A 19,094-nucleotide genomic window follows, 5' to 3' on the forward strand; every position below is an offset into this window, starting at 1 on the left:
GCTTTCAAAGATTAGATATCTCATGGAAAGGAGGATGCAAAATTGGTTGGGGAGAGACAAAAGACCACTTTCTTTCCATTTCCTATTCCCTTAAAGAAAAAAAAAACAAAAAACAACTTGTTCAGTTTACAAGCAGTATTCCCCAAAAGTCCCAAATCCGTAACGGCTCTCTTATAGCACTACCTACCGACAAGACTTGACTTACAATTAAAAAGTGTTAATTTCACTGCTGGTTCATAGGTTTCTTAATGCAGTTCACATACTTTAGATCTTAATTTTCAAAGACACTGAATTTTGAAGGTAGTGGGGAATTCTGGCATTGCAGCATACACGAGGCTTTGCCCTTGTTCTTCAGTGTTAGGTCAGGGATGTAACTCAACCAAGTTACTTTGTTTGCCTACAGGATTAGTCATATCCAGAAAAATTTTAGCAAGCAACTTCAGTGCACTCCCATTATACGCAGTATTTGTTTATTAAAGAGTCATGGATAAATACTAACTCCACAAAAGGTTTCCAGCCTTCAAATTGTTCTCACATGCAGCACAATCAGTGTAGGACATCCTCTGTTTGAGAAGAGCAGGCAAACAGTTGGGTGTGATGTTTGCAAGAAAAAATAGTTTTGAAGACAAATGTTATGATGCAACTTTAACACTGGCATTCGTGGTCAGCTAAATTCTTATGGAAATACCAGAGATATTTGTAATGGTGGGCTGTTTAAAGGTGCATTACCCACATCAGGAACTTGACTTTACCACTTGCACTGGGCAGTTCTATTTTTACAGTATTTCTGCAAAAGCTACTTTTCCTGAGCCATGACACCTACTGCCCTATGCCAAGACATATAGACAGAAAGTCACCAGCAATTGCTTTTTACCTGGAATTACCTATTCCCTCTAAATACCAATAGGTAACTAATTCAGAACAACCATTTCCTTCCCAGGCTTTCAGGAGATTCCCAGTAACAGAAAATAAGTGACTTGACATCATGTGTTTCTCAGGGCTAAAGGCTAGTGACAAGGGTAACTCAAGTAAGATGTATAGATTGGAATCTTTAGCCAATTTCCAAATTATCAATACACTGCAAAGCATGCAGGTGCTTACATTTTGGTAAAACAGCCACAGCCCATATCAAATCATTTCCATATCAAGTGCCTGGTCTCCCCTACACTTACACAGGAGAAGCAAATGAGGCAGCTGAGAGACTCAGTCAGGGCCATGCAGAGGACGAAGAAAACAATCTAAGAAAAAAGGCTAAAGTTTTGCCTTTTTAACTCTACTGCACTCTTAATTCTTACAATATTCACTCTGCTCTTTGGGATTACCACTTGTAAACCTCACCAGTGCTGAGGACAAACAGGGTACTGGGTATTCCTCCTTCCCCATGCTGTTTTCTTTTAATGCATTTGCCACCTTTGCTGTGCCAGGGTGCACTGAGCAATTAATTTCCACAACTATTTGTACATATGTGTCTCAGACTCAAAATCATGCTGTCACTGGACAATAAGAAAACAAGAACTCTAGAAAACGCAGAAGAAAACCTGGATCTCCCTGAAAATACTCAGTTCCAATGGATACTCCAGAGCAGAGTCCAACACCTCTAACTGTTCCACCACTCCTTATGCAAACACACCAAGGGCCCAGTCAGAAGACTGCTCCAATTCCTTCAAGTGTTAGGAATGAATCTTAATTCCAATTACCATGGCTTTTTTCCACTTGTTCTAGCATCAACACACACCATCCATTTAAGCAGATCTCCCTCTGCCTTTCCCATGTTCTTTGCTCACAGGATTCACAGGCAGCAGCTCTGACACCCTTCCCTAACACAGCCGATAAGCTTCTCACATGACACTTCTCCCCTTCCCTGTCCCAGCAAACCTTCTCCACCACCAGTTTCCATTTCCATTCATCCTCCTTGAACCCAAGGAGGCCAAAACAAATGCAATTCCAGATAAGATTTCACCACAATCTCATACAATTTCACCTATATTTCTCCTGCAGATATCTCACCTAATGCATCCCAAACGATGTCTACATTTCTCCAGAGCTCCTTCATGTCAGCAGCTCCATTTTAATCTCTACTAGAAACCCCATATTCTTTTCCATCTCTGTGTTGATGATACCTATTGTGACACTTTGTACCACTTTTATTGCTAGGATCGTCCCAGCTGTCTGGGTTTTTTTCCTGTATGAAGTCTGGATGCTCCTCTGAGCCAAATGCCTCCAAACGGATTTGTGCCAAGTCATTCATTAATACTAAAAAATATTTATCCCAAAAATTAACTGATAAGGGACTTACTAACAGGTTCCATCTAGAATGCTACTCCCCTTTTGAGCAAAGTAACTCTATACACACCATACTAATAGCTGAACCCAATGTATGCCCCATATTTTATATAATACAGTTGCATGCTGTCATATCTGCCATGAAACATGGGAGAAAAATCCTTTCATTCCCTCCTCACCTTCTTTACAACGCCAGGGTTTTTGATTTTTCCTCAAGTTGTCACTATTAAAGGGTTGCTTCTTGGTAGCTTGGTCCTTATTTTCATGTTAGGGAGGAGCACAGGACATTTATCAGCCTTTTAAGCCCTCTGCCCTCTTCTCCATTTGCAATGCAGATACTCAGTAATTCTAGCACTTCTGATACTTGAGAAATGTTACAGTCTATTCAACCAACATTAGACTCTCTGCTCAATATAGCTGACTTCAACAACTTGTTCTATTAGTTTTTCAAAATTCATTTGCTTCATCACAAAGTTGTTTTCTCTGCTACTTTAAAATGAATAGACACACCAGTGAATTATTTTCAAGTTCTATAATTTCTTCACTGCTTACCAACACCAAGTCCATAATAGTATCAAGTCTTTTTGGCAGAGGGATCAAGCTGTCAGCTTCTTTATTTCCTCAAAATTTCTTCCTGCTTTTGCTAACTGCCTAATCAACATTTTCTAGACATAATCAAATCATATCCAAGGGAGTACCAAAGATAAAAAGCTTTTTCACAGAAAAAAAAAGCTTCTAGTACACACTTTGGGATATTTACTTCAGTGAAAGAGCATTTGTGAATGTCAGATAATCAGCATACTCGCAGTAAAAGATATCTTCATACCAAAACACCTGCCATGAACAATTTTTCACCTCTTCAGCCTCTGCTGAATAGTGTTAAGTACTTATTTGCCCAAAGGAAAGCAGACAGCCAGGTACCTACAGAGAACTCAGACCCTGAATGCAAGGGGAAGAGGCAATCTGGGCTAGCAGCCAAGACACCAGGGCCATCCTGGCATCAGTCCTCTGCTCAGAGGGAACAGAGACATGTGGCCACCAAGATAAGCACCTACAAGGAACTGCAATACCTCTGTCTGTACCCTCCAGGGATTAAATTGGGCCTTTGGTTACATGCTGAAATACCTGTCTTTAAAAAAAAGTGACCAGGGAAGGCACAAAGTGGGAGAGCTGCATTTTAGTTTCTTCATCATGAGGAGGTTCATACCCAAAACTCCCCTCAAGAGGGACAGATGCTATCAGCCATAATAAAATTGGAAGGTAATCAATTAGTGCTTCACCAGTGGGATAGGGCACTTTTTCAGTTGTGGCTATTACTTCATTGTAAGTGGAATAAATACCTGCAACGTATCTGCCATGCAATTATTCCATGACAGACCTGACACACAGTAATAACCTGCTTATTAAAAACATGCATAACAATACAAAAAAAGCAATGAAGAAGTTTTCATGTTTTAAAACACAGAAGTTTTCATCTCACAAGCTCAGGCCTCACCACGCTCAACACTTATCAAAAAAGAAGGCACTTGGCTTATCTGCTTTACTACAGGCAAAGTTTGATAAGGCTGCCTGTCAGGTCATGCTGATTCACCATGAACTAAGGTAAAACAGACACTGGCTAGGTGCTGTAAATATACACCATTAAGCAACTAAGTTCAAGCTCTGACTTGGTGTGAAATCAAGCACCAAAAATTGCACCCAAACATTACATCTTAGCATGCACTATACCCACCCAGACTGCAGGCAACAACAGGAATTTCCTGGGAAGTCTTCCTAATGGTTATTAGGAGTAAGAGGCCAAATTTACACTAAAGTAAGAGTCCCCCAGGAAAAAAAAAGTTTCCAACACTGTTGCAGAACAGGGATTCACTTGGTGTGAAAGAACACTGTGTGTAAGCGCTTTTACTTAGCACCTGCAAGAAGTGCAATAGCAGCGGTTACCTGCTGGCTCCCAAGCACAAAGCAGATGCTCCGGCCCCGGGGTCAGGTTCTGCTTGGGTTTAGCCCACACAGTGATGGGTGCATGCCGACAGGCAAGCCAGCACGCAACTTAAGCTATGAGCAAACTGGAGATTTCAGGCACAAGACCTTTTTTTGGGTCAGACACTGAAGATGCAGTGAATAGATAGTGTTTCAAATAAAATCTAAGTTTGGGGGGTTTTCCCTTAAAAAAATAAAGTAGCATTTAAATTTACCTTTTTGTCCAATCACAGCATGCCTCTCCACCTCACCATGAATGCTTCCCAGTGTTTTTCAGCTTGTTTACGCTAGCACAATGCTGCAATAAGATTTGCTGGACACACACAAAGCCATGCAAGTCTCAGAAGTGATTTCTGTTCTGGAAGAATAACCAAGTCTAAATTTGGGCTTAATCAGCTTGTCATGTTCATCTAAACAAGAACCACCTCTATTTTAGCAGAAAGACATGATGTGTAGCTAGCTCATGGCATCATTTCCAGCTCCATCACTATTTCAAACTGATTGTTTTGCATCCTGACTACTGAAGTGACCACTTGCCTCCTACCCTTGCCTTCGCCTATTACTGCAGCAATCACAGAACCTTATTGAACACTAAGAGCCAGCCCTCGGCCTCTTCCCCAGCCTCCCACTCCTACTTTAACACAGCTGAGCATCAGCAGAGCACTGCAAAGAGCTTTGTGGAAACTATTTGGTGAAGAAGTGACAGAAAGCAGCACCAGCTACTTGAGAGAAAATGTTTTAGTGTTTTTCTAATACAGCAGGACATCAATCAGCACCGGAACTGTGAGTAGTGTGCAATAGGTCTGTATAAGCAAGGGTCACGTATTATATTACTCACAGGGGTAGTCCTATAGAATTAAGGTAAGTGTTTTAATGAATATGTACCAAGAGTACATGTTTACCCGTGGATGTTGTAAATATTTACGTCTACTTAAAGTGTTTTAGTTGGAAACTGTAAAAGCCTTAACAATCATACATCACATAGAAGTGGCTGACAGCCCCCTTTGAAAAAACCCACAGGCCAATTTTTTTTTTTTAATTGATGGCAGCCTTAAACAAGTTTTCAGTGAGAAGGGAAAAAAACTATTGAATAAAGGGATGACATTTCAGTACACTTATGTAGAGGTATCTCAAAGTGAGGTGGAGGTAGCCAAGGAGACTGAACTTCAGCCTGACCAAAAGAACCAGCACAAGAAACTCAACTACAAAGAAGTGAACAGACACACATTATAGAGAAGGAACTAAATCAGAATGCTTACAGTTGTAGTCAGAGTTAAATAGCCTCAATATGACTGTGCTTGTAACACAAAGCTTTCATACTTCCCACATTAACTAAAAGAGGTCAATCTCAGGAAATAAATCAAAGGCTAGAAAGCTTTAAAAAAAACAATCACTTCAGAAAAAAACAAACCTAGGCCAAACAAAACTTAAGAGATACCTGAGCACCATCACTAACTGAAAATGTTACACAAAGGGGGCTAAAGGTGTCCTAAATCCATTATCCCAGGATAGCAGAAATATTTAAACTCCAACACTATCTACTAGCAGACTGAAAACCTGTTGGTCTTTGACACTTGCACCCTGCACAAATGATGACCGAACTACACAGGCTCAGCCCACAGCACAGAGCACCTACGGGCTGTTAAGTGGCATTTATCAATTCAATAGTACTACCAACAATTGTTTCTGCTTTATAGACTACAAAGCATCCTATCTTCTCATACCCTGATCATCAGGCAAAGGAAATGGTAACTGAAAGTCGAACAGACAATCCTACCAAATACCGAGTCCTTCTGTCCCTGTCACCCCCCCACCCCCCATTTGTGTCTCTTGACACTTAAGACCAGCAAAGACCATAATAACCAGTAAGTCCCTGTACTGTCTTTACTGCTCCTTCTAGTCCCGACTAATTCTCCCCCTAGCTTCTACAAGTAAACTGAATTCTCCAGCTCCCTCACACTCTCAACACCAACACTAACAGTGAAAAAAAAAAAAAGCCACACAGGTGCATTACCACTGTGGCTGGATTTGGCCTCCACTGTATAATAACAAACTATAAAAAGTACCTTTACCAGCAACATTCCCCAAGAGCTGGGAATCAAAGATGCAAAATAACCATAAAATGCTCTGCTCTGAGGGGGAGGGAGAGGCAAAATTTAAGCCATTATTTACACACACAGTAAAGAAAATCTGGAGCTACAAGGACAAAGACAAGGCAGAAGCACTTTACCAGTATCCTTTACCAGTCAAGAACAATTCAGTCTCAGTAAGACTAAAACAAACATGTCAGGAGCATGCATGCTAGAATGACATGCAAAAGCAACTAAACCCAAATTCAAAACAGTTGCAAGATAACAGGAAGTTGTTCCTGCTTGCTTTTTTTCCAGAGCCTGTGAAAATCCTGTGCCTGTATATGTTCAAACTGGAAGGCACCCTTTCCTCCAAGGGGCAACTAACTTCCAAAACTTCTCTGAAGTGTAATAGGCATTATTAACATAAAAAAAAAAAAGTCACTCTTTGCTGGTAAAGTCTAAGGGGGAAGGGAAGATTTAGAGCTTAAAGAAGAGATCCTCCTGCCACGTACTGTGTATTCACCCATTCTCACATTAATCCAGTAATAAACATTTCTTGCAGGTCTGAAGCAAAATGCAGCTGCACGCTAAGATGGCTGCTTACCTCTCCATCAGCTTCTCTTTATCCCAGTTGAAATGGCTAAGCAGTATTCGAGTGATAGTCGCTGGATTCTAGAAAAAGAAAACAATAAATGAGTAACTGCTTGACCAAGTTGGTATGCTGTTATTAGAACACCAAGCAGAGGTTTGAACAAACAAATGGGGAAATCAGTGTGTCTAATAACATAACCTGTGCAGACAATACATGTTAACTAACATATACTGGAAAGTAGCTTGACTTCGACAGAAAAATTTTAAAAACTCTATAAAGCAAGATGACTATATAAAATGAGAATATGGTTGAAGACTTAAGGAACTGGTTAGATACTGCTACCACAACAGATGCTTAAGTACCAACATTTCCATGTCCAGTGTACTTACACAATGTTAACCCAGGGTGTTTGTAAAATTCAGGAAGGGCTAATTGCCATCCATCCTACCCATTTTTGCCACAACCTCCACACTATTTGCAGAACATGAACATTCCTTGTTTGTCCCAGCCGCAACCACCAGAACACCTGCGCTGAAAACTCTTTCAGAAAGTAACCAGCTGCCAGTGTAAGATGACAATGTCCTTTGAAGTCTCCAAACATTCCCAAAGCACACCAAGATTCAGAAAATACTATGCAATTATACAACTAAGGAAAGAAATACAGCCTAGAAAGGTCAGAAATAGAACCGGAAATAAAAGCTGGTTTTCACTTGTACACAAATTCTTCTTCCAATTAAATCTGTATCGTCAGCCAAGGGCTGGGTCATATGAGAAACATAACAAATCATATGGCTTCTGTTACACCCCAGAACCATGTTTTAGCTCCCTAAATCCAAACTATCTCGGCTCAGTTTGAGGATCATTTACATGCAACAGAGGCAACAGCAAGCATCCTGAAAGTGGCTATACATTCTTTGCCATTTGATACCAAAATGGAAGTTTGCTTCAGGGCAAATTTTCAATGGACGCTCTGAAGCTGTTGAAAAGTAGGACATAAACTAGCAATGTGATTTTCTGAGCCTGCGGGCTACAGCTACAACTTGAAGCTGCCAAAAAGTCAATCCTGCCACCCAGAACAGTGATTCCACCCCATCCTGACCCTCAGCCACACACTTGCACGTCCTGTACTCACCAGTCCCTGCTAGTACAGCCATCTTATGCTGCAACACTGCAAATTACTGGCTCGGATCTTTTTTTCTTCTTTTCCTTTAAGTTGTTTTTGCACTGAATCAGTTCCCCAATCTGTTTGATTGCCTGACCACACAAACAGCTGCATTAGCACAAGGGAGAGGGCAGGAGGGGACAAGTGGGACAGCATCTTTCAGCAGCAACACCAACAAAACATTCACTGAAATAAAGCCCTAGGGTCAAAATCTAAGCACAAAGAACTAGTCTTGTGGTTTATGCCATAAAAAGTGATACTCCTCTCTCTCTGCAGTGTGTTCTTATGCTTATTAATGCCAGTACAACTTGTTTAAGGCCAAATTAAGAAATTTTTCCTGCTTAAAAAGTGCATGTGAACAAAGGCAGCTTTGGACAGGTTAGACCAGATACCTGATCTGGTCCATGTGGAGCCCCATAAACAGCTGGGATGGCAAATCTGCTACACAGTATGGGGCAGAAAAACCAGAAACTGGTATTGCCAAATACTCTGTATTGTGAAAACACGGCACCAGTCCCTCTTTGAACAAGTCTCCCAGGCAATACGGATCCAAGCTCCTAACTGTAATAACACAATGAGGTGCAATGCGACTGGCCATTACGAAACAGTGAGGCAGCACCCTGACCTTCAGCACACTAGCAGGAGTTGGGATAACAGCACTGCAGCCGCCTGCTAAGGGGGCAATCCCACTTTTGGGCAGATTTACTCAGTGCCTTGCATCAAAGCAGTGATGGTCACCTCTGGGACAAGCTGGACTAGCTCGGTGCTCTGATGGGAGTTATTTTCCCCTCTCTTTGTAGCTCTCAGACAAAGCAGCAAGCTGATACACCTTGCTATGCAAACACAACACAGATACACCGAGTATATACCCAGAGGCAAGCGTGAGGAGCTCTCTGGGCAACAGGATGGTCTTTGCACAGTTTCTACCTCCTAGGGAGCTGCATCCTCATCTTTTGCCCCAGCAGTGGGGCCAACAAGTGCTTTGCCTGGTCAACACTGCTCAAGCTGCTGCAGCCACACTGGAATCATGTTAAACCAGCACAGAACCCCATTTAAAGAAAAGAAAAATCAAGGAAAAGCTTTCCATTAGTATCAGTCCCTGATCCAGCCCAGCACACGGCGGCACAAAGCCTGTGCCAGCACTGCAGACAGAAGGGAATAAGCAGTTGAACTGTTTCAAGTCAGTTCTGCCACCAAGAAGCTGTATGGGAATTTAAGGGTCTCCTTCACCAAAAGGCTACTCCAGCTTCAGGGAGGAGGATTGCAGCCTCTTTCAGGGCTTTAGTTTTGATCTTTCTAGGTTACTTTGTATTCGGGTCTCCAAATCTTTTTCTAGAATACTATCTGTATTATGTAGCCGTACCTAAAGGAGCTCTTAATAACTCACTTGAACAGGCACACTTCCTAAAGCAAATTAATCAAAGATGAAAATATACTTTAGTAAACAAACTGATCTGATCTCTAGATTGTCTTGGTTATGATATCACCTGCTACAGTCAGTACAACTTTTTTTTTTTTTTAATTCCATTTTCTAGGGGAAGCCTTGCCTCAAACCAGGAAATCTCCTAAACATACCAGGCAGATAGCACATATAGGTTTCTCCATGTAATCCTTCCAGCACTCTCCCACCTATAAAGCACATTACTTGAGCCCCTCAACCCTGCCATGCTCCAGAGTTACAAATAAGTTTCACACAGTAAAGCATGCAGCTTTTCTCAAACACAAGGATTCTTCACTCAGCCCAGAGATCTGCCAGATGTACAAAGAAACAGTATTTTCTTAATTTCTCAAGCAACAGCATTACAAGAGCTTTGAATTAGCCTGAAGTCTTGCCCTACCTTCTGCTACAGCAGCCCACTTGGCCACTGTATTAAGACTTCTGGGAATACCTATTAATCGCTTAATAGGCTAAGAGGCAACTGAGGTAGTGGTCTCTGGCTGACTTTTCTTTTTAAAGAGGACAGACAGGTTCCCCCTGCACTGAAGGATAAATTATGCCATATTAACAAGGAACTGAAGTGGTCTGCAGTGATTATCGAGTGCAACACGGCAAATCCAGCAAATACCGCTCACCAAAGGACACGTGGTCACAAAGAACAAGAAGGCCTCATTTCGCTTCTGGCTTCTCCATTTTCCCAACAAAGTGGCACTGCAGCATTCCGAAACAAGTTTCCCTAGGTCAGACCCCCCCACGTATGCCAGCATCACAAAAAGAAAGCTGTTTTCCCACTGCAACAGCAATGTGCGAAACAGCACATTATTTAGGATTATACTCCAGAGACCGGCACCATTGGCTTGGTGTATTAAAACACAAATATGGTGTGAGCAGTAGCTTTTATTGGCTTGTTGGGCTTTAGCTTCCTCTAGCTACAGCAATATTTGTTCAACATGCTAATTTAAAAAAAAAAAAAAGGAAACACCAGCAGCATGACAAGCTCCTACCAGAAATAGCTGGGCTGCCTGCTTTCTCTGCTTGCCACATCCAAGATATAGTATTTAAAACTTAACTAGTTGTTTCACTGATACAGAAGGCAAGCATTAATACAACTGTGCCCTTGCTGATATGCAACGTGGACAGCAACACAACCTGAGCCAGCATTACAGAGTGAGGACTGAAGCCAGGGAGGGAGGCAGCGCTAAGAGGCTTGGTTTGCATAATATAAACCACAGTTAAATACAAATGCAAAAACCTCTGGCATTAAGGATTGTTCTAATTTAAGGCAAGGCACACCAACAAGGTACCGGGTAACAGCTGCTCCGCATTAATTGCTTGCATGCACACACTTACCTCACAATTATTTGGGAGCAGCTTTGGAGGAGTAAATCGCAGCATCTGTCACAATGAGAGGTTAGCTGCTGCAGAGCAGCTATGTCCCGTCACTCAGTCTTATGGGGTTAAAACGACACCAAAATAATTTGATGTTTCAGCCCCTGTTTTGACACTAGTTCTGCTACAGACCTCTCTCCATCAACCCTGCCGCTGCTGCACAAGCCCTCAAGCAACCACTTTGGACACTCACTCTGCCCAGAGCTGCAAAAATTAGCAGAGTATTTGAACAACACTAGATTACACAGGACTGGTATATTATAGTTTCTGTTCTGAAGCTGGATGGGCTTCTCATTTGGCACACAGGATTATTGTCTACGACTCTTACACCACAAAGATTAGTTATGAACAGGCTACAACGCTGCTCAGATGGGATTACTACTTAGGCTTGAAGCTGCAGCAGGGAGAAGCGTGCTTTTACAAAGCGCATTTTCTGTTTACAAAGAAAAATTTTAATAAGTGAAGCAACCAGAAACAGACGGCAAACAAGGGAAAAGCTAACACGTTCAAGCATTCTGTTTTCCTCCAAACATGGTTTGATGAAAGCTGAAACAGCAGACCTAATTTACAACAGCCACCTATTAAATTTTACATGTTGAAGCCAAGGAAGATTGCTAGACCTCAAGGTAGTGAGCCTGTTGATATCCAGATAGGAATGAAACCCGAGAAAAGCAGCCATTTTGTTGAAATTCTCAGGGCACTTTAAAAGACTCACTGTCACAACTATCTCGCTAACAAAACATTCATAATAAAGCTCTGCCCAGAGAGAAACACAGTCAGCCCTTCAGCAGTGATTTTTTTTTTTATTTTTTTTTTAGGCTAACAAAGCAGCCAAGTCCCAAATGTGCTTCAAACAGATCCCACTTCACCAGTGCTTTTCACTGGAGGTATTTACATTTACTATCATTATCTATGTTGCCATGCCTAAGCACACATATGCAAGCAGGAGATACAGGGATGGGAAACTCTGCAAAGGTCTGGACTTCTCCAAAGAAGCATTATTAACTGAAATAAAACTCCTTAATTTAATAGAATTTAATTGAACTGGAAGCTTGGTCACTAATATTTGAATTTAATTCTTTTTTGCTGTCAAAATAAGAAAGTATGAAGTGGAAGGAACCTGGATGCACTTAAATGCATACATGAATTATAAATTAAAGATTATTAGGACATTAGCTTAAATCAGAATTTCCAAGCAGCATAATTTGCTGAATGATAGTTTGCAGTACTTGACCCATTCATGTTTTCATCTATCAAGACGAGCTGCACAGTTAATTCTTGCAGTTATTACCAAGAAAAGCATATTTTAGAGCTCAGCTTCTCATCACATGCTAGGAGTAAGCTCCTGTTTCAATTTCAGCATTCACTGCAGATAAAAACCAAGAACAACTTAAGCTCAGTTCTCTAGCACAATCCTTTCCCCCTCCTTGAGACATGATATTGATAAATTCTTCATTTTGTTTCTTTCCATTCCATGGCTGGTTTTGTTTTCTAAACATGGCATCTTTTGCATTTCAACAGTTTCCATCCCAACTGCAGCATCTATATCCCAATAGCAGAGGCTTTTTCAGACTCAGTACAGCAATATGAATTTGATACCACTTCCAGTTCAGTTTTCTACACAATTGCTTTTGCACTCATGAATCAAAGTAGACATCCCAGAAACACTGGCTTCGCACAAGCCTCACACATCTGTAGACCGTTCAAACCTCAACAACATCCACAGCTATATTCCACGAATGCATAAGTGACACAAGACCATACTTAAATTCCCCAGCAGAAGGAAATCAGCTGGTTTCACATCATTTGACAGCAAAGAATAAGACTTCCGCTTGGTGGTGACATATTGCATGCGCTGCTGCAGGAGAGAAGGGCCATCAAATGAACAGCTCAGAAACTAACGCCTGTCTGAAACCAAGCAGCACAAACATTTGCTCCAGTGAAGTGGCATCCAGGGACAGCATGTCACACCACCACTGTAAATATTTAATCAGTCAAAACCCCAGCCTTTGCCAATAGGAGAGCACCAAGTGGAAATTCCAGCTGCCCTCCAAGCACATGCAGGATCGAACAGCATCTCCAAAGCTTGTCACCATGTACACCACACCATGGAAAGCAGCATTAATAAAATAACCAACACATCACATTTTATGTTAGCAAGGAAAGTAGGAGCAACCTCACCATGAGAAGGTTTAAAAGATTTCTTGATAAATTAAAAGAGACTTCTTGCTTGCCTCAGCTGTAGCTCTCATTGATGGTCTGGAGATCAGCATCACCAGATGCGCTGCATGTTTTTCCCCCCACTGCTCGCCAGATGACTCTAAGTCATGGAGGTGGTGTGCAGGCAGGCAAGTCCTAAACCTCAAGACTGATACAAACAGGCAATACCCAACCGCATTAAGTGCCACCACCAAGCAGGAGCAGAAACCCCCCATAAGTCTTCAATTACTTCAAAACCCAACAGGTTTGCATGCTGACACTCCTTTCTGAAGGACAACAGCTCCATCTCCACCCACAGCACAGAGCAAGGGCAACCAACACAACAGACCAAGCACCATACAGCTGCTTCCTTCATCAGGTAATAACAAAGTGGACACCAGTCTGAAATTCTCCAATAACTAGGTCATCTACTCTGAATACCACCGCTCTTCGCTTGCATCTCTCCCAGTACCGTATAGGTAACCTTTGACATAAACACACAAAGCAGAAAGTGGTTTAAATAAGCTTTTAGCCTGAATCACATTACAGTAAGACTGTCATCGTAACGTTTGCATTGTTTTGCAAGTGCACTGAGTGACCTTCATTTGTGAAGATCCATTCACATCTACTCTTTCAGGAGACAATCACCAGAAATCTTACAAGCATAAAACCTCATTTCTAGCAGCTTAATAAAATTCCCAGGAACTGAATGTAAAAGATGAGATCTAAGTGTAGAGTACTTCCAGGACATGATCTCCTAAAGACGTATCTTCAAACTTGTTAGTTTTTAAGCAACACCGCATGACCACTCTGAGAAGCTGCTGGAAAACTTTCACATAAGCTAATATTCCCTGCCTCGATTACAGACAGAACATAAGAGGGCTGTTGTGAGAAGATGAGGACAGCAGCTAAACAGATAAGTCTGCCACCATCCACCCATACTCCCCTCCTCTGCCATCCCCTGAGGCTTGGGAGAGAATCACACCATGGTACATTTCTACCATTAGCCATCTCATGGTTTATGGCTCCAGTACAACACACATACAAGTGGATCTGAGATACTTCCCAACTTCCAAACACCAGTTATTTATACCAACAACAAAATCAGTACTGTTCAATCTCTATGCACCCATTGAGGATATGGTCTTTGCATCCTACAGCCCCACTGAGGCCACACTAAGTGCCTTTTTTGAATTACCCACCTCTGAGTCACCCCAAAATTTACCTATTTCCTGCGACTGGCATTTCCAAGCAACTCCACAGGAAGCCAGGCTACTTCCCTGTGACACTGCCAGTCACTGCTGTCAACTGCTGCCCTCCGGCTGGCATTTACCACTTCACTGTACCTTCCCATTAACACATACACAGGCTTCAGCTTCAATGTTGATCATCTCCTTAGCTTCCTACATCTTTCTTCATCTCATTAACTTCCCTTCACACATCATCTCCTAATTTTGAAAATTAAGTTTTATGGAATTACTGAATTAGTACCATTACATGATGGCACCAAATGGCAGCTTAATATTATGAACTCAGTTTGTAGTAACCTATCCGCACTTCCCTGTTTTTAGGTCTGATGAACGTGAAGATAATAAAAAGCAACTTCAGAGAAAACTCTATTACTTCAGTTAATTGGTTCAAGAGACAGAAATGAAGCAGTCAGCTGCTTTACATTTTCTCTGAGCCTTTTGGAAAGTTTTCAGGTTAATGATTAGGAGCCGCAACAAGGATCCATTGTCTAACAAAGCTTTTAAAATGAGAAAAAAAAATACTAAAGCAAAAACTCCGGCATGAATTAGCAAGTTTGGAAGTGCAAGAACTGAATTCACACTGTCACACATCTTCTAAATCAAAAGAAGATCAGATGGATTTGCCACACTGCTCAAGTGTGCTGGGCAGTGCTGGCTCTCTGATGACTTCAGAAGCTCCACCACCAACTCTACACAAATTAAAAACTGCATGTGGGCTACAATTGGGGAAGGTATTTTCCAGTATTTCAGCTACACTTACTTCCATACCAGGAGATCTGTGGTTTGATGACAGGATACAGAGAGATGTTAACCCTTATTTTATACATTTAATTTGAAGATTATTTTGGCTTCTACTTCCTTTTGCTACAGTTCTGGAGTATAAAGCCAACCCCTTAAAGAGCAAAGGCCCACAGGTACAGAGGCCCTGTGAATTCAAGCAAGTTATGCCACTGTACGCTCCTTGAGGACTATGGAACAAGAGGTGTCCAAATGTATGCGCTTTCACAAACCGTTTCTCACTTTAATTCTTTTAAAATAAGGAGCACTATTGTTTTACTGCCCACAAAGGCAGTATCACCCAAAGCATTTCCCTTCTCCTGGTGTCTCCCACCACAAGAAATCCCAATGTATGAGCAAAAAGCTCAGCAAATCTGCACAAGCAACATGAACCACAGCTATAGTTTCCAGAGTTCCCACTGAGTGACTACAGCTGACATACTAAGAGAACTGGAGTGGGAGCACATGGGTGCCAGAGTACATTTCAGAATGGGTTTATTCAACCCATTGCCTCCCACTCATGAATTTGCAAAGACTTGCCTCAGAAGAGTAGGAGAAGGTGATGGCATCATTTCCATATAATCCTTCCAGTTTACTATTTCAGTAGCTCCTTAATATCTCCCATCACAGAGGAAGAAAACAGCACACAGCACTGCAGCTAGGCAGTGGACAAGGTAATATTAAAAGCCCCAAAAGAGTTTTGGCTACCCTGAATGTAAAGGACCTGCAAATTCATCCAGGTAGAGTCTGGGTCCCTGGTAATCACCAATTTCCCCCTCATGCCAAACCTTCAATCAACATCCAGTGCCTCACAGCATTACTTCTTGTAGGACGAGAAATCAATGAAACAGACAGCTATTTAGAAAAAGCAATACCAGACCTCTGTGTCCCAATCAAAAACAACATGTAGTCACCTTCCCTGCTCATCCATAGAATACTACTCGCACAATCAGTATCCACAAACCATAGTTCAGTCCCCTTCCTCCTTGACATTATACACCACTCTTCCAGACCTCCAGGCTCCGTTTTTCCCCTTCTATCGTACATGACCCCAACCCTATAAAAGTTCTTACCCCACACTTCACGTTGACCTGCCGGACAGTTACTGCACTGTTCCTATATGTGTACCACAAACAGATCCAGCTCCATCAAACAGGAAAACGGTTCATTTTCTCCAGATCACAAGCATCCCCAACGGCAGAAAGAAGCATCAATTCATACTTTCAGTCCTGCAGTCTCTCAGACCAACAGACTCTAGAAGACTAGAGAAGACACATGGGTATGGTTTCAATTCTTCTCTCAAACCAGTATGTCAACTCACTAATGCCAGGCTTGAAGAAAATATACTATGTTGGTTCAAGAGGAATGCAAAAGCACATTTTGCCACAGAAAGAAACAATGAACGAAGGCTGAGGAGTTTAGTGACTGGGCAGTACGTACCAGAATACCTTGGCTTAGCCCAACTGCACAGGTTAGTCAGAACCAGGTAAGAAATCTCCTCCCTTGCACAAGATTTTAGAGACACTGAGGAAGACTCCAGAAACCCAGAATGGCTTAGCTATGCACCAGCTCTTATTTTTGCCTATGAGATAAAGTAACAGCTACTTGGATTATTATTTTACTTTGAAATAGGGCAGTAACTAGGCAGGGCAGTAAAACGTGCTCTTCAGAGCCTGCTCCAAAGAAGCTGCATCCCATCACCGCCAGACCAAGAAGGAACAGCTCAGAAAGTATTTATTTCAGCAGCAACACAAGCTCATGCAACCACTGGCTCCTTGGCCTGCCACTGACTGCTCAGCAATGGGAGCACAACTGCTTGCACAGCTACAAGTGAACCAGATAGAGGAACTGACACAGGTTAAAGGGGTTGCTGGTTTACTTTAACCCAGAGTGGGATCACCATGTGGCCAGACAGCTGAGTTGGTACAACTCAGACAACAGGGACTTGCTTCCAAGAAATTTGTTTGTGAAATCAGTCTGCTGAGAGCCATGTGTCAGACATGTCAAAGTTGGATCTTCCCCATGTCAACAGGCTCCCTAAATCTTCTTATCCCAAAGACTTTAAAGCATACCAGAGTATAATTTGATGCAAATTAGAGCCAGAGGTCCCCCTTTTCTCCACTGTTATACCACCAGCAACTGTAGCTTACATGCCAGAAAGCATAATCCAGAAATACTGTTTCTCATCTTGAAGAAAAATACAACACCTTGACATCTTTCTTCCAAAAACTTTCTCCATTTGCAAGACAGACCTTGAAGGAAGTGGCTGCTCAGGAGTACAGTCCAGCTACTAAGAAGAGCAGAACCTAGCCCCGCCTATGTTATTACAGTGTCTGGGGGCTATATTCAGCTGGGCTACCAAACATAAGATTTTGATAGTAAACTGTGGGAATACTGCCAGTCTCTACAAAGATGCATCTTCAACGTAACCATTTCATGAGCCTGGCAAGACAGAAATACACCTGTTTTGTTTTGTTTGTTTGTTTTTTTAAGGTCTTTTATTAGTCAATGTTGGAAAGACTAGAAGTGGCATATGTCAGGTCAGCTACTCATCAAGTTGATAAAAGGAAAACAAACCAAAGCACTGCATTTGGGTTTCAGGGGAACGTTGTCTTCAGTGACTCAACTTCTGAATGAACTGTATATTTCTGGGAAAGTACAGGTCTGCCGATGTGATCTACAGAAACTGTCCTGTTTGCAGGCAGAAACAGATGATGAAGGAATAAAGCTGAAAGAGGAACTGTACAATTGCTTTCTCCTTTAAATCATTTTGTAGAAGTCTTAAGTTGTCTCAAAAAAAAAAAGCTTTCCCTGCTTCTTTTTCCTCACTCAAATATGTATTGGTACATTGATTTCACTTTCACCATAGTCAGCATTGTACATTGCCAGATTCTGGTCCAGAGCCAGATTCACCCATAGGGCTACACCCATTTCACAGGCTTGATATCTCTGTAGGAAATTGGCACTGTTCCTCCCCATGAGGTAGCAAAACTGCTGTCTCTGCTAACTCCAGTTTCCAGCAGCTCACACAACATCAAGAACAGGTCATTTCAACCCTGGCCAGTGAACTACCTACTGGTTAGCAGTAGCTGGGACTTCTCCATGGATTTTGCATGCCCTGAATATAACAGAACTTCACTTTTGCTGCTTTAAGCATGCTCAAAGGCATCACCAGGTCAAAAGGCAATGGATGGGCAGTGTTAAGAGGATGCTATTAGCAGATGTGTGAAAGTATTAAAAGTTGCCCTTGAACTTAGTAAGAAATCTGTACTGCACAAGAATCTTACAGCCACACATAACAGTTTTGAGAATTTGCTTTTTTGATGGCACTTTTGCAGAAGTATCTTACAGTACAATATACAACAGCATACTGCGTGTCCTCTTCAAAAAGGCCAAACCATCACTTCATTCCTGAAGATCTGTTATCATGCCTCATTCACGAAGATCTGCTGTAACAGAACAGTATCCGACCAAAAAAACCCATCTATTCCACTTAAAAACACCCCCCCACACACATCTGCAAAGTCCTTCCTAGAAGAGTATCCTGTAAGTATTTTGTAATGTTAAAAGACTGGTTTTTTTCCTAGAATAACTTGAAGAAATAATGATACCATGGCATACTTGAACTGTGTAGACAAAATGAGACAAACAGAGGATGATAATATTTTTCTGACAGTCAACATCACAACAATACTGGGGAGGGTAAATTCCCAGTAACTTGTGTTCTTTTTCCATAGACAATTTCCATAGCAGGTCTGTCTGTAGGCTCAAACATGTGCCCAGAAAACAACTACTTGATTTTCTGGATTAAGTTTTACAAGTTCTCTAGAAAGGTCTCTCAAATTGTCCTTTTCCTGGTCTCAAAGGTCCTTCCAGATGATGATTAAAGAAAGGGTGCCCTCGCTTCAGACAGTGCACATGCAGAGAATCAGACCCCAAGGATGTCCAGCTT

The 19,094-nt window shown here is 41.8% G+C and overlaps 1 protein-coding gene across 2 annotated transcripts in view; it reads right to left on the minus strand.

Moving 5' to 3' along the window:
* ARIH1 (ariadne RBR E3 ubiquitin protein ligase 1) overlaps window positions 1–19,094 on the minus strand; it is a 63,010-nt gene that overhangs the window by 29,794 nt on the left and 14,122 nt on the right. For both annotated transcript variants that reach the window (XM_075045716.1, XM_075045717.1), the window contains exon 2: window positions 6,940–7,007. In XM_075045716.1, coding sequence (XP_074901817.1) covers window positions 6,940–7,007 — 68 coding nt within the window. The remainder of the gene's footprint in view (window positions 1–6,939; window positions 7,008–19,094) is intronic.

This window comes from Buteo buteo, chromosome 13, assembly GCF_964188355.1.
Source record: "Buteo buteo chromosome 13, bButBut1.hap1.1, whole genome shotgun sequence".
NCBI classification, from domain to species: Eukaryota; Metazoa; Chordata; class Aves; order Accipitriformes; family Accipitridae; genus Buteo; species Buteo buteo.